The sequence below is a fragment of the Pseudovirgaria hyperparasitica genome (genome assembly GCF_010093815.1).
Source record: "Pseudovirgaria hyperparasitica strain CBS 121739 unplaced genomic scaffold EJ05scaffold_12, whole genome shotgun sequence".
Taxonomy (NCBI): domain Eukaryota; kingdom Fungi; phylum Ascomycota; class Dothideomycetes; order Acrospermales; family Acrospermaceae; genus Pseudovirgaria; species Pseudovirgaria hyperparasitica.
The window spans coordinates 791,997-806,700 of NW_022985560.1; the positions used below are offsets into that span (position 1 = coordinate 791,997).

The 14,704-nt window shown below is 50.2% G+C and overlaps 5 protein-coding genes across 5 annotated transcripts; 4 read left to right on the forward strand and 1 right to left on the reverse strand.

Moving 5' to 3' along the window:
• Positions 1–135: 135 nt before the first annotated feature.
• Positions 136–1,332, forward strand: EJ05DRAFT_512622 (ribosomal protein S3Ae). Its single transcript, XM_033748351.1, has 3 exons — positions 136–308; positions 364–865; positions 920–1,332. The coding sequence occupies exons 1-3, from the start codon at positions 187–189 to the stop codon at positions 1,061–1,063; spliced, it is 768 nt and encodes a 255-aa protein (XP_033598510.1). The 5' UTR covers positions 136–186; the 3' UTR covers positions 1,064–1,332.
• A 118-nt stretch (positions 1,333–1,450) lies between these two features.
• On the forward strand, positions 1,451–2,777 carry EJ05DRAFT_478102 (alpha beta hydrolase fold family). The gene is made up of 3 exons (XM_033744385.1): positions 1,451–1,695; positions 1,745–1,784; positions 1,848–2,777. Exons 1-3 carry the CDS (start codon positions 1,478–1,480, stop codon positions 2,511–2,513), a joined length of 924 nt encoding a protein of 307 aa, XP_033598511.1. The 5' UTR covers positions 1,451–1,477; the 3' UTR covers positions 2,514–2,777.
• Positions 2,778–2,888: 111 nt separating this feature from the next.
• EJ05DRAFT_88331 (uncharacterized protein) lies at positions 2,889–6,110 on the reverse strand. Its single transcript, XM_033750037.1, has 4 exons — positions 5,801–6,110; positions 5,061–5,702; positions 4,684–5,007; positions 2,889–4,639 (listed from the first exon to the last, which is right to left on the reverse strand). Exons 2-4 carry the CDS (start codon positions 5,672–5,674, stop codon positions 3,265–3,267), a joined length of 2,313 nt encoding a protein of 770 aa, XP_033598512.1. The 5' UTR covers positions 5,675–5,702; positions 5,801–6,110; the 3' UTR covers positions 2,889–3,264.
• Positions 6,111–6,502: 392 nt separating this feature from the next.
• Positions 6,503–7,458, forward strand: EJ05DRAFT_502528 (putative membrane biogenesis protein; the record flags this gene model as incomplete). The annotated part of the gene is made up of 7 exons (XM_033747273.1): positions 6,503–6,553; positions 6,696–6,902; positions 6,958–6,966; positions 7,058–7,083; positions 7,133–7,170; positions 7,225–7,282; positions 7,341–7,458. 7 exons carry the CDS (start codon positions 6,503–6,505, stop codon positions 7,456–7,458), a joined length of 507 nt encoding a protein of 168 aa, XP_033598513.1.
• Positions 7,459–8,372: 914 nt separating this feature from the next.
• On the forward strand, positions 8,373–11,522 carry EJ05DRAFT_422492 (uncharacterized protein; the record flags this gene model as incomplete). Its single annotated transcript, XM_033741479.1, has 2 exons — positions 8,373–10,673; positions 10,728–11,522. Coding segments are annotated over 2 exons (3,096 nt in total), but the record flags the coding sequence as incomplete, so codon positions are not given.
• Positions 11,523–14,704: the final 3,182 nt, after the last annotated feature.

Consider the following 14,704-nt stretch of genomic DNA (forward strand, 5'->3'; position numbering starts at 1 on the left):
GGTCTCCCCCGGAGAGCGGACTAAAACTTCACGTGATGATTCGGCGCCATATGCCCGACGATACTCCGGCAAGCGAGCTGCGCACAGTTTTCGATCTCTTAGCCCACTTGGAACTTTACGACCGGATTCACGATACCACGACCTCGACAACCCCTTGCGACACCACCCAGAACATCTGTCGCAATCATGGCTGTCGGCAAGAACAAGCGTCTTTCAAAGGGAAAGAAGGGTCTCAAGAAGAAGACCGACGCCTTTGCGAAGAAAGACTGGTACTCAGTCAAGGCCCCTTCGACATTCCAGATCCGAGAGTACGCTATCGCGACGCTTCAATACGCTCGACCAATACTAACATGATGATTGTAGTGTTGGAAAGACCCTCGTCAATCGCACCACCGGTCTCAAGAACGCCAACGACTCTCTGAAAGGAAGGATATTCGAGGTTTCATTGGCCGACCTTCAAAAGGATGAGGATCACGCCTTCCGCAAGGTCAAGCTACGGGTCGACGAAGTCCAAGGAAAGAACTGCCTCGCCAACTTCCACGGTCTCGACTTCACATCCGACAAGCTCCGATCTCTTGTTCGTAAATGGCAAACCCTGATCGATGCCAACGTAGTTGTCAAAACTACGGACGACTACCTCCTCCGTCTCTTCACTATTGGCTTCACGAAACGCCGCCCAAACCAGATCAAGAAGACCACATATGCTGCCTCATCGCAGATTCGTGCTATCCGAAAGAAGATGGTTGAGATCATGCAACGAGAGGCCTCAAGCTGCACACTGTCGCAGCTGACCACCAAGCTGATCCCGGAGGTTATTGGACGTGAGATCGAGAAGGCAACCCAGGGTATCTACCCTCTCCAGAATGTAAGCGGAACGAACAATCATTGGTTGTGCAGAAAGTGTCTAACATATTTGTAGGTATACGTCTGCAAGGTGAAGCTATTGAAGCAACCCAAGTTCGACCTCGGTGCTCTTTTGTCCCTCCACGGCGAGTCCTCGGCAGATGATTCTGGCAAGGCTGTTGAGCGCGAGTTCAAGGAGACAGTACTTGAGGAGGTGTAAAGGGATATGGATATATGGATGCTTCTTTGGTCATTCGTCCCTGTTAGCATGGGATTGGTGTTTGAGTGTTTCTAAGAGAAAAATGGGACCATCAAAACGCCTTAGACAATGCGCTCTTGATATGTGATCACGATGTCCGCAGGCAATGCCTACGTTCTCCCTGTCTCGCATTCCTATCAATGGAACGCTGCTGTATGTGTCCGTCGCCATTCGCAATAATCACCAATATCGACCTTATCTATCCTAATGAGAGAATACTCAGCTCTTCGAACGACCAGCGTTCCCGACTGGCCTGTGACAGTTTACTTGTGGACCCGGCTTACATAATTTAGCTTATGCAGGCGCATATGGATGACATAGCCCGGCCGAACATCGAGAGTTTGATCTTCCCCTTGAATTTTTGCAACACTGCTCATGAGGCCAGTCACGCTCTACCCTCGATTGAGGTGTGGTATATGTCAATTGAAAGCACAGCCTCGGAGGAGCTTTACAACCTCGCCGCTACTCCGTGAGCTCGACCTCGCATATGACTACTACTCCCCACCGACCGAGGAGGAGGCCAATCGCAATGCTCCAATTCTCTTCTTACACGGCTTGTTTGGCTCTAAGAAGAACAACAGGAGCATGAGTAAGTAAGGCAGAAAGCACTAAAGCGTTCATGCAGTGTATTGACGCGAATAGAGTGCTTGCGCGAGACTTGAAGAGACCTGTATATGCACTCGTATGTCGAGAGACTGCCCACATTACCGTGTTCACCAGTACAACAATGATTGACGCCGTTCAGGACCTCAGAAACCATGGTGACTCGCCTCACCACCCGCTGCACACCTACTCTGCCCTCGCCTCCGATGTCGAACATTTCATTCGCACGCACTCTCTCACCAACAGCACCTTAATCGGGCATTCCATGGGCGCAAAAACCGCCATGGCCGTCGCCCTTCGCTCGTCTGATCTTGTTGCAAATCTGATTTCTGTCGATAACGCACCCGTGGATGCAACACTAAAATCTTACTTCCATCAGTACGTGCGCGGCATGCAACGCATCGAGGCCATTGGCGTGACGTCGCAGAAAGAGGCCGACGCGATACTGGCCGAGTACGAGAAAAATGAGGCTATAAGGTTGTTCCTCTTGACAAATCTAGTGCGCACGAAAGGGGAGAGAGAGATGCGATTTCGTGTACCTCTTAAGATCCTCGCTGGAGCACTGGACGAGCTTGGCAGCTTTCCGTTTGTAGATCCGGATAAGGTGCGGTATGAGAAACCTGCGCTGTTTGTGCGGGGAACAAAGAGTCACTATATTCCGGACGACGTAATTCCCATTGTCGGCCGATTCTTTCCTAAATTCAGCCTGGCGGATGTTGAGGCTGGTCATTGGGTAATTTCAGAAAACCCAGAGCCGTTCAAGGAGGCTGTAGAAGAGTTCTTGCTGGACGCGGATGAGAAAGATTGAAGATCGGAATAATCTGAGCCGTCATTTCAGCGCAATATCTCAATACCTGTGTGAATGTAAAGATGTGTAATGAATGCATATACTTTTCCATCGATTTCCAATGAGATTTGGGCCAATCTAGAGACTAGGCCGCAAGGACAAGTACAAGCAGCATTTGGCGCTTTCTATCTATTTAGAACTATGCCCATCTGCAAATGAGTAAAACGTCGCGATCATAACAATATTAGTTTGCGCATATACACCAGCAATCCAAAGTCTTCAGAGCCAGACATAGCACTACGGAAAAGTCTCTGCGAATGCACTATTCGCCTACGAGAACCATATTCGCCGTGTCCAGAACTTGGACCAAACTCCCTACCGCATGTCCAAGAGGAAAAAAACCCTTATGACGCCTGAAGATCAATGTCTAAGGATATCAAGAGCTATACACAAAGCCAACCCATCCCTCTGTCCTGTGCAGAATAGTGTCGTCTCTTTCGTAATTTGCATGGATAATATGCGTCGTGAAGCCCTAGCGGACCGTGTCGGCGAGGTCGGGTCAACTCAAGCCTACAGTCTGAGCCGTGAAATGATGATCGGTGCGCGAATGAGGTATAGACGCAATTTTGAGAGCTAGATCGGAGTCGTCGATGAAGGACATGCCGATGCCACTATCGTCAAGGTCGTTATCGAATTTCTGATGTTGAGTGAGATCGTGTTGGTAGTTTTCATTGTGAACTAAACCAATATTAGTCTATGTCACTTCACATGATTAGGCACGATAGATCATACGCTCGTTCGTTGGCCCAGCTGCTTGTTGATAGCCCCCTTGGGCATTTCCAGGCAAGTTAGTCGCACCAAAGTTTTCAACAAGACTGCTATACCGACTGCCATTGTTTGTATCGCCGCCCGTGGTGGACACAACCCCTTCCAGCCCAAGACCTAATGGAGATAGGCCCTGAAGATCACGCGGCAGGGTTGTTCGATGCTCCAGAAATCCTCCAAGAGAGGCGAACCAAAGACACATCTCATCGATGAACATTTTGATGGCCCACCATGCCTGGAAACTGGATCCACCATTTGCGGTGATCTCTCTCAGAGCAGCTGTGCCAATCGTGCTGACACAGGCGAGTAACGTCCTTGCGCTGGCTTGTGGAAACAGTGCCGGTATGTTATCAACGAACTTGATTATACGATCGATCCAGCCTTCATCGGAGGTGGCACAAGGTTTCGTAGCCGCGTAGAGTTCATTCAGACCTTGAGAAAACGAATCGCCCTCGGTAGGTTGAGGAACATTCTCATTTACAAGCAAGTCACGAATACCATTGGTCAGGATCTTTTCAGCATTTTCGTAGCCACATCCTGGGAGTTCACTCTCCATTATTCGCTTGACATTGACCCTTTGCGTCCAATCGCCCCACATGAGATTAACTTGTTCTGCATGTTGCAAAAATGCCGTGGCGGTATGTGCAGACTCGTTCGTTATCAGCGAGCGGTGAAGAAGATGTGCGAACAGAGATGCGGGCTCAAGTTTGGCTTCCAGAACGTGGTTCGGGCTTTTCTGGAATGTGTGGGTGATCTGAGTATGGAGTGTAGCCGCAATGGACTTCAAAAACGTGGTAACCGTATGAGGTAGTGTTTGAAAAGTAATTCCTGCAATGAAGCGAATCATTTTTTGATACATGCGCCAGTCGCACTCCTTGATCCACGGTACTGTGTCTGGATGATGGAAGACTTTCTCCAGCGGAACAGTCATATTGCCCATGAAAGTTTTGAACACTTTGTTGAACATTTTGGGTTTGCAGTACCGGAAGCTGTCCATAAGATTAGTACAGTGCGTACGGTAGTTAGCAGCAAGACCATAGGCGGCATCTTTGTCTGTTTTGCTTGGGACGTATTCAAATATATCCGGGAGTTCCAGCTCAACGTTGTCGTCTATTCGCTGCTGCGGCAGTAAGAATTTGAGTTTCTGGGCGTACATGACACTTGTTCTGGGCCTCTCAGAACCCCAGGAGGAGAGAGGATCAGCATATATTCGGGAATGAGTGTCTTGACCTTCTGTAATTAATTGTGGTAACTGGAGATTTGAGGTATGCGCCTCCTGAATTGGAAAAACTGCGGCGTCAACGGGCAGGTTTCTTTGTTGACTTCTCATGTCAGCTTGGCCATGGGACAGGTCAGGTAAGCATACCTTGGTTGAGCTTGCGTAGCGAACTGCATACTACTTGGTGCCATGGAGTTACTTCTGCTATGTGCACCAACGGCACGGTCAACCTCGGGTGTGTTGTGGTGGCCGTTATCATCAATGAGGGCTAGATCCACGTAATGATACTTTGACTCGCCGCGCACTCCTAGGCGTCTTGTTGTGATGTCTGGAAACATTACACGCACCAATTTACCGAATGATGCAGGATTGAGAGGTATCACACGTTCGAGACCGCAACGTGTGGCATAGTACGAATATACCCTATTTCGTGGCACCGACGTTTTGGCTTTCTTGCAGCTTGCCCTGATCCTATGTCATGGTCAGTACGGTGGTAACAGTGTCCTATGTGTAGCATTGTTTACCAGAGCATTGCGAATAATTGTTTTGTTCTCTCGGATCGAGGGGTTCGCTCAGTCTTGACAACCTCTATAGCGACGTCTTTCAGTGGGCGATCCATATTCGATGCTAGAAGGTCCCTCAACTCGCGATCATTGGTAGCTGTTGCTTGTGAACCCCTCTTCTTCTTCTGCTGGGGCTCTTGACTCTTCTCAGGCAGATTCTGAATATGCTGCGATTGGTCGTATATGTCTCCAAGACCACCGAACTCGCCTCCATTTTGCATCCCTACAAATTGACCATGGTGGCTATTCATATGAGCTATTTCTCCGAGACCATGTAGGGATGCGTCCAGAAGTGCATCGTTCCCGTGTTGCCCATTGGAGTCCGCGTATTTCATGTTGAGAAGGGCGCGTTCAATCTTGAGGTCACCCGAATTGTTCGCCGCGTCGAAGTTTGCGAATTGCTCATGGCTAAATTGTGATTGCCGACGACTGTCCGTTGGTGCGCTGTGGTGATCGAATGATTGTATACTTGTAGTTGATGCTCGAGAAACAGGCCGCTGTCCATTGCTTTCGATTGAGTTGTACGTTGTGGCAGAGTGCGGACGTTTGCCCAGATGAGAATGTATATGTGACATTGTTTGAACTGCTGCAAAGCTCGAACCTCTAGTGCTCAAATATTAGACGTGTTTACAAGTGACTAGAACGATCATGTTGTATATCACAGAGCACGAAATGGTGCGATAGCGAGGAAACTTACATACCGTGGTTCTGTCTCAAGAAAGTCTTAGGGAAAGGCCTAATCTATATTCTCTTTGGCATAGGAAGCACGAATAGTCGGCTTGCAAAGCTCTGGGAAGTCTCTAGCCAGCGTGTTTTGATCCAAGAATGCGCGGCGACCGCAGGAGATGAGCCGCTTTAGTCCTCTAGTCGATCGATAAATTGCTAGATGTTAGTATCGTAAGCTAGCGAAAGTAGTCCGACAGGTGCGCCCGAGATGTTGCGTCGTTAATGTTGTGTCGTCAATTGAAGTTGTGATGTTTCTGTTTACCCAAACAAGAGCTGGACGGACAACGCTTGTGCCAAGCCAAGGCCGCTAGCTCATCTTTCAGTCACGTGGACCTACATTCTCATCTCAACAACATTTCTTCATTCGGAAATTGCCTTAGAACGGACATTAATAGGTCTTAAGATATTATCTTGCGTTATGAAAACTTGATGTCGTACAAGGGAGCCTCATCATTAAATGGAGAATGCTCCGGCGCTTGCAGATCGAAAGTCAGGTGACCCTGCCACACTTCACCCGCTGATTACGTCGTTTCGCTCCTTCACCCACAAACCACACCATATTGTCCCCGACATTACTCTTACATCATTTCCGGACTCTCGTACTTCACGTTTCAACGCCAGTAAAACTCGTCGAACACCTTTATTTGCTCATCTAGTTCCTCAGACATTCCGACAAAATGTCTATTCAAGATCGCGCACAGCATCAAATCTCGCAGCTCGATAAGGAGGTACGCTATCTTCAGATGAATCCACACCAATATACCCCTCATTCCCAGCAACCCAACAACACAGCAACAGTTGATGTGTCATGTCTCGGCCTTCTGATCGATCTTCTCTTGCATTTTACTGACATGAACCGTTCTTCCACAGCTATCGAAATACAGCATTCTCAATGACTTTGAGAAGCAGACCTCCGTTCCGAAAGTCTACGTAGTTCTCGGACTTGGAGCCCTCTATTTTTTCCTCATATTCTTCAACATCGCTGGCGAATTCCTCGTCAACACCGCTGGGTTCGCACTTCCTGCCTACTACTCTTTAGATGCTTTGTTCAGCACCGGAAAGGCAGATGATACACAAGTCAGTCGTACAGTCGTGCGATGCCACATTCGAACAATGCTAATCAGCTTCACAGTGGTTGACTGTAAGCCAATACTAGCAAGCATGAGCTGCATTTATCATTCATACCGTTTGTCTAATACTCCTACACGTGACTAACAACATTGTCATTCTAGTACTGGGTAGTCTACGCATTCTTGACGTAAGTAGAGACTCCGTGTATGTTGCACTTCCTGACTAACGAACAACAGTGTGTTCGAGAGCGCTGTGAACGCTGTGTACTGGTTCCGTATGTTCTCGACAGGCACTCCGTTGAAATACATATATCTAACTGAATTGCTAGCGTTTTACTATACGTTCAAGTTCGTTGCCATCCTCTGGATGTCGCTTCCACAGACCGCGTAAGCATCCCCTCCATCCTAAAGTAAACGAGCTTCTAGAGCTGACACCTGGCGAAAGTGGTGCCCAGATTGTCTTCCGATCAGCTCTACAGCCCCTATTCGCCCGTTTCTTCACCGGCGGATCCACTTCTGCCAACCTTCGTACTCAAGCCGAGTCTGCCGCCAAGACCCAGTAAATTGCTCCAGATAGCGGTCGTGGATGATATCCGCACGCCGGTTTGTGCACTTTGAATATCTCGTTGCGCGATCGATATTGCAGGTGTCCCGGCGCAGTAATGAAAAAGCACTTGGATCATAAAGGATGAGAACGAAAGTGGTGCATAGGATTGAAACCTCCGTCTTTTCTAGGCTCACAGAGGTGCTGGAATGGAGGAATGGTGACGGGTGATTTTCTTGAGAGAATTGCTATAGAATGAATGGGGAGAGAATGGGAGTATGTTTCTTCATTGTTTGACGGCAGTTCCCCGAACTGGCGTTGTAGTGAGCACGTCGTGCTGGGCGTAACGACCGAGTTATTCTTCAACGCTAGCAAGTGATGGGGTATGAGTCAACTTCTTCAATACGTTAGCTTGCGTAGAATATCATTCTCTCATCACTTTTATAACGACACATGCGACCATCACCCTCTGCGTTGCGTGTCTTATTCATCCATGTTTTAGCTATGTATGCGCCAAGCATTTTGACTACCAGGTTGCCATCCACAGACCAGGGAAGGTCCCGTGCGCTAGTACATCAATGCGTCCGTACTGGCTAACAAGTTGAATAACTCGGGAGGCTGCATGCACTTCAAGCCGAGAGACCTCAAGCCGAGAGACCTCGAATGCGATTGCTGCACGACTGATGAGATACTCTCCATGTGTCTCTCTTGATAATCAGAGCCAGATGTTCTATACATACGTCTCCACCGTTCGAATCTGAATCGACAGTAAACGACATGTCTCGTCTCCCCCCTTCGCGCGCCGGTATGAACGGAGGTGGAGGGGGCTATAGCAATGGTTACTACAGCGAGCGCTCTCCAAGAGGCCACGATCAGGATGGGATCGGAGGCGCATCTTCAAGAGCCCCGATACCCGAACGCCGCGGACAAGGTCGACGTCCTGGAGGCTACGGAGGATTTGACGACAGCCAAAGTCTCGAGGAAGAGCCAAAAGTGGGGAGACCGTCCAGTATAGAGCGTAGACAAGCGCAGCGTAGAAGTGGCGACTTCAACGGGAGAAGAGATCGCAGTGGAGGAAAAGGCTACGGGGAAGGTGATGGGGGCAAGCAGATCGAAAAAGTACTGCAATATATTAAACAGGACTGGGACTACATGGCCGAGGACGAATGCGTGCCGGTGCAAATAGCATTGAAGCTCCTGGATCCAAGCTCACTAGGGCTAGCAAATCGATATCGTGATTTTCAAAACACGCACCAGCGACTTCAAGACGCCCTCAAAGCTATCGTAAACGAACACCATCAGGGGTTTAATAGCTCTATTGGAACTTTCCACAAGATTCAGAGCAGTCTCCAATTCTCCCAGAATCGAGTGAGGACTCTGAAAGACTCTCTCGTTGTGTCTAAGACAAACTTAGCGACTACGAAGCCTGAGCTCAAGGGCCTCGCGACCGCCTCCCAAAACTACGATGACATGTTACAAGTGTTGGCCACCATTGAAGAGCTGCAACTGGTCCCAGAGAAGTTAGAAGCACGAATATCAGAGAAGCGATTCCTGACTGCAGTGGAGATATTACAAGATGCGCTGGTGCTCATCAGGAAGTCCGAGATGGAAAGCATCGGGGCATTAAGTGACTTGAAAGTATACCTTAGCAACCAGGAGCACTCTCTGACAGACATTCTGATCGAAGAGTTACACAGTCATCTATACCTGAAGTCGCCGTACTGTGAAGACAGATGGAAAGTATACGCACAGAATCAACCAAAGGCCGCCAGTGCAGATGGATCTACAACGATAGATTCTCGTAGTAGAGCTCTGTATTACTTCCTCGAACGCCTGGATACATCCGAGGCCATGATTGACGATGCATCTCGCAATCCTGAAGCGGACACGTTCCATTATATACACCTCCTCATCGAGTCTCTGAATAAGCTCGGTCGGCTCGACATCGCTATCGACACTATCGAGCAACGGCTGCCGATAGAGCTGTCTAGAGTCGGGGAGAAGTCCAATAATGAGGTAGCGCAACGCCATCCAAGCACTCTGCGTGCATATGCGAACAAGGGCTACAGCAAGTACGATTTCGCGCTGGACACAGATGACGCTCGATCAGCACTTCTCAATGACCTCCTGTGGACTTTGTATGCACGTTTTGAAGCCATTGCCGAGGGCCACCGTGTGGTTCACGACGTAGTTGTAGGAATTCTGAGAAGGGAGAGGCAAGCTGAAGATCAAACCTTGACCCGTGGATTCAAGGAACTATGGAAGCTGTTTCAGAGTGAGATACGCTCGCTACTTCATGACTACCTGGCGACAGATGATAATCCGTCATATCGACCTGGGCAGGCGACAAACGCATCCGGCAATCCGTTCCAGAAGGCACCGCGTGACAAGAACAAGCGCATGTTCAAGCTCTCCGAAATGGACCTTAAGTCGACCGAACTTGCAACAGACAAGGACGATTTGGAATTCATCCTCAAATCATCCGTACCTGGGCTGGTCTCTGCAGCAAAACAACCAGACGGCTCCATTGTCAGTAACAGCGCCGCCATGCATGATGGCAGTGCAACAGGCCATAAACTCCTCGTCGAACCCAGCGTCTTTAACATGGGTCTCCTCCTTCCGCCATCCCTCGACTTTCTTAGCCGCCTCAAAGAAGTCGTCCCGCCAAACTCCGATATCATCCTCAGCACCCTCACCTCCTTCCTTGACGACTTCCTCGTCAATGTATTCCACCCCCAGCTAGACGAGACGCTTGTGGAGCTCTGCGCCCAGACTTTCATCGAAGTGGACGCTTTCCAGCAAGACTCGCAATGGGCACAGGTATCTCAAAAGCCTGTTTTCAAGGGCACGACACGGTTCTTCGGTCTCATCATCGCCTTCTGCAGAATGCTGGATAACCTGCCGCATGACCAGAGCATCAGCCAGCTGATCATAACACAGATGGTCACGTACTACGACAAGTGCTTTGGATGGTACAAAGCGCTGGTGTCACGCACACAGCCGAAGGCAAAGACGGGCAGTCGGCTCAAGAAGAGCGCTGCGTTTGTGGAGATGGATGAGTTCACTGGTGTGCTGAAGACGCTTCTACAGCCGCCTATCGAAGACGTAGACCAAGTCCTCACACAGGAAATCAATGTCCTCATCAACCTCTGCGATGAAGATCCTCTCGAAGAAGCAGACCTCATACTGCAGCGGAAGAGCATCACAGGCCTCTGCATGCTCTACACTAGCATGGTTAGTCGATCATATCCCCTTTTCACTCACCACAACTAATCAAAATTCCATCAGAAATGGCTCGCGGCCAAAGTCAACGCCCTCCGCTACATCTCCGACCGTGCAACGAACTCGTCCGCGCCCCGCCACTCCGGCCCCGGTCAACCTAAACGCAATCGCTGGACCCTCGTTGCCACATCCTCCAACTCGCGTCCCGACAACCAAGCCGTGTACCTGCCCCTCGCGCCCGAAACCGCCATAGCCTTCGACGGCGTCGTGGCCTCCTTCTCCGAGCTCGCGTCCAGCGTGCTGCAGACTCTGCACTTCGAGATGCGCTGCCACGTGCTGCATGCCGTCACCGCCTCCATGCGTGGCAGTTTCGCGCTTGAGCAGGAAGTCAGCGAGCCAGACGCCAGCATCGCAGCCTTGAACAGCGACCTAGTCGGCTTCGACGAGGATCTGGGCCGCACGCTACCGGCAGAGTCCCACGCATTCGTCGTGTGCGGAATCGGCATGCTGCTGTCCAGCCTCCTGCTCCACCTCATGCCGCGCGTGGCCGTCATGAACGACCTCGGCCACCACAGGCTCCACTTGAACGTCCTCGTGCTGCAGCAGAATCTGAAGAACATCGAGCCCGCGAGCGATCTGAGCCGCGCAACCTATTATTTCGCGCTGTTCAAAGGCGGCCCGGAAGAGATTGTCCGGCGGGCAAAGGAGATTGGTGATGGCGGGGCTGCGGGCAAGGGGTATAGCTACGAGGAGTTGAAGGTTATGGTGGAGCTGTGCTTTAGTGCGAAGGTCAGCGGTCGTGGGAGACGCGAGGAGCAGTTGATGGCTAAGCGTGGGCTGGAGGATTGTCTGTTGCGGCTGAGCGAGGTGATGTGGACATAGAAAGCCTGGTCCGGGCGGGGAACGGGAAAGATTGGGTGGGGGAGGGGGGGACAGTGTCGTCCGTTCAGCAGAGATAGCAGATAGCAGATTACTTCTCAGTCGAGAGGAAAAGCGGGGGCGTCAAAAGTCGTTGATGTCGTGCCTGCTGCACGCGTGGCTCGATGGAGATGGCTGTGCAGTGCAGACAAAGGCGAGGCAAGGCGAGGCAAGGCAAGGCAAGGCAAAGCAAGGCAGATAAAGCTACCGTTGATGTACCATATATACCCAAACTCATAAAGTTGCATGATATACTGTGCGTGCGAGAAACGTGTCTGGATCCATTATCTAGTAATCTATGTGCTGGTTCGTCTCTTTGACGACGATGATGATGATGACGACGAAGAAGAAGGACAAGGGAGTCATGTGTAGCGTTTTGCAGGATCTGTGTAGTTAGCTGGACGTGTATTTCGAGCAAGTTTGTTTGTCGTCGTCGGTTGTTGTTGTTGTTAGCTGTTGGACGGCACCCGTTCCGTATCGTGCGTTGCGAGATGTCCCGATGGCATGGCATTGTGCGAAGTCGAATCGGATGTGTGCTCGTGGATGACTGACTGACTGGCTGACTGGCTGACTGACTGACTGACTGACTGACTGACTGACTGACTGGACTGACTGACTGGACATCCAGTCGTCCAATGACAGAAGTTAGTAACCCAGTAGATAGGTAGGTAGGTAGGTAGGGCCTTGCTGTCAAAACAGCGCTTGTCAAGCAAGCAGGTAAGCAAGCAAGGCAGATCTTGTTTGGTATGGTATGATATGTCATGTAGTGCGATCGCAGGTGTACGAGGAGAGATCTGGGTCGTAACCCAGTGTTTGACGAAAAGTCTAGTTTCATGCAATGCATGCAATGCAATGCTTCAAGCCGATCTGATCGTGTTCCAGAAATGCAAGATCTTGGGGGAGAGAGGTGGTATGGGTGTTGATTGTCTTCACTTCTGATAAACACTTTGACACTGTATAAAGCCCAGTTCAAAAAGAAGCTATACGTGGGTTTTATAGTATATAGCTATCTCGTGCACATCCAGCAATCCCTAATCCCCCTCTCATACACTACATAGCATATACTCAATCTGACAGACACTCACTACGAGGAAGCCAACGCAGTACAAGACATGATGCCAGACAGATTTCCTCGGCCCTGGGACTCACAAGGCTCGGATATCCGCGATCTGCGTGACTAAACACAGACAGCCTGGTAGGTAGGTAGGCTCTAGCTCTGGACCTCCCAACACCACCACCCGTACGAGGCAGTGTAACGGAGTGGCGCCTGCATCATTTTTTTGAAAGGAGGGAGGGACAAAAGATGGAGAGTGGGTTAAACACGTTGACGGTGCGGCGTTGCACGGCAGGGAGGCTGGCTGGCAGGCAGGACAAAGGGACTTTCAGCTCGAGCTCGGCGGAGGAGGCATACATGGTCAAGCGATATCGTGGTTGATCGAATTGTCTGGATTGTCGGGTCGGGTGCACGCTCAGACGGTAGACAGGCATTGGATACGTGATGCCAGTGACGTGTGGTGTTTTGCCTGAGAGCATGCACGCGGGGGAGGGATATGCGTCAACGTTCTCGGGAGATTCTACTGCTGTGCATAGCTGGATTGGGCGAGGCACATTTGCGATCTGGTTTGTGAGTGGGCGCTGTACATGGCAGTTTCTTGGTTCATGGAGAGCATGAGCGGGCAGGATTGGTAGGATGAGATGGGTTTTTGGCTATTGTGATGACATACGAGTCTTGCAGAAAGCCAATAGCTCTGCGCTACGATAGAGGACTGCACAAAGGAGAGGAAGTGGTACGCCTTGTTGTCTAGTGCAAATGAGCTTTGTGCAGAGGATGAGAGAGACGGTCGAACAGAGGGTACAGATACAGTTTTTCAGTTGGTAGCATCCGGTGTTGTTGTATACAAGATGGACAAATTAGGTTGAACATGCTCTAGCAGCGCGGCTACAACCATGCGTGATAGTCGGTCTCGATGTCTGCAATTACTCTGCAACAAAGGAACTTTTCAGATATACAGCCGTCAGCCACAAGTTGCCAGAGGCGTAACCAGGCGTCCGGACATTTTGTAACGCTATGGTTGTTTAGTTTTGGAGTTATGCATGGCGTCTGCAACCAATACACGAGCCGAGATTTCGAGCTGATAAATGATTGTTACCGTGCTGAACAACAGACGACAGGACGTGCGTATCTCTCTAGTTTTCACCAAAAAAACGTAGTCCTGGGTCGCGCGCGCGGATGGGAGAGGCATATACTGTAATACCCGAGGAAACACAAAAAACGCATCACGATCGGGCAACGCGCGAAAGAATGAAGCACGAGCGGAGATTTCGAACGCGACTATTCATTCACAGTGGGGAATGATGCTCCGTGCGACCGACATCGCATCGCATCGCAGCGCATCGCAACGCATCGCAAGCGCATCGTAAGCGCATCGTAGCCTCGATGCGCGCGAGGTGATGAAGATGCTCGCAAGGCTTTGGCGGATTGGGACGAGGCGAAATTTGACAAGGGCCGGCGTTGAGGTCGGGCCCGCAGCCAAGAAACATGGGCATAGCCTTGCAATCGATAGCTACCAAACTCTTTATCCAGATGAGGATGGGTGATTAATATGTCGAGGCGCACGTCATAATCTGGAGCCCAGAGCAGACGTCATGTATATACACTATCAGCTCATGATTCAGTTGAAGTATCATGCCGCATAGATGTTTATGCTTGTAATGGAGGAGAGCATACTGGAGAAATAGGTAGAAGGGTGCTCAGGTGGGGACGGTGGACAGACAGAGGGAACAAGTGTTGCGGCGATTGGCGATCAACGTTCCTGTCACCCACTTTGCCCGTCACACCTATCAGCAGCGACTCACGAGGTGCATGATGAAAACAGCGCCTGACGGGATAAAAACAACGCGGTACCGCACTGCAGTTCAGCTACATCTCCCTGTCTCCACCTAATCTCGCTTGTTGCCGAGAGCCAATAACGGCAGGCACCACCGGCCAATGTCCGTCTCCTTTGGGACGTGTTATTCCATAATCGGATGTGGAAGTCGCGTAGTCGAGTTCAACACATCATTTTATTATTGATTCGTAGAGTGCTCTTTCTATACAGGGAATCCCTGCCTGAGGTTTTTTCTTT

What these genes read in the sequence shown, in the direction of transcription:
- EJ05DRAFT_512622 (XM_033748351.1), top strand. Translation starts at nt 187, where the DNA reads ATGGCTGTCGGCAAGAACAAGCGTCTTTCAAAGGGAAAGAAGGGTCTC. An exon ending in TCGACATTCCAGATCCGAGA is followed by an intron (nt 309 to 363) that starts GTACGCTATCGC and finishes TGATGATTGTAG; the next exon opens with TGTTGGAAAGACCCTCGTCA. An exon ending in GTATCTACCCTCTCCAGAAT is followed by an intron (nt 866 to 919) that starts GTAAGCGGAACG and finishes ACATATTTGTAG; the next exon opens with GTATACGTCTGCAAGGTGAA.
- EJ05DRAFT_478102 (XM_033744385.1), top strand. Translation starts at nt 1,478, where the DNA reads ATGAGGCCAGTCACGCTCTACCCTCGATTGAGGTGTGGTATATGTCAA. An exon ending in AACAACAGGAGCATGAGTAA is followed by an intron (nt 1,696 to 1,744) that starts GTAAGGCAGAAA and finishes TGACGCGAATAG; the next exon opens with AGTGCTTGCGCGAGACTTGA. An exon ending in AGAGACCTGTATATGCACTC is followed by an intron (nt 1,785 to 1,847) that starts GTATGTCGAGAG and finishes GACGCCGTTCAG; the next exon opens with GACCTCAGAAACCATGGTGA.
- EJ05DRAFT_88331 (XM_033750037.1), bottom strand. Translation starts at nt 5,674, where the DNA reads ATGTCACATATACATTCTCATCTGGGCAAACGTCCGCACTCTGCCACA. An exon ending in CAATTATTCGCAATGCTCTG is followed by an intron (nt 5,008 to 5,060) that starts GTAAACAATGCT and finishes ACCATGACATAG; the next exon opens with GATCAGGGCAAGCTGCAAGA. An exon ending in GCTACGCAAGCTCAACCAAG is followed by an intron (nt 4,640 to 4,683) that starts GTATGCTTACCT and finishes TGACATGAGAAG; the next exon opens with TCAACAAAGAAACCTGCCCG.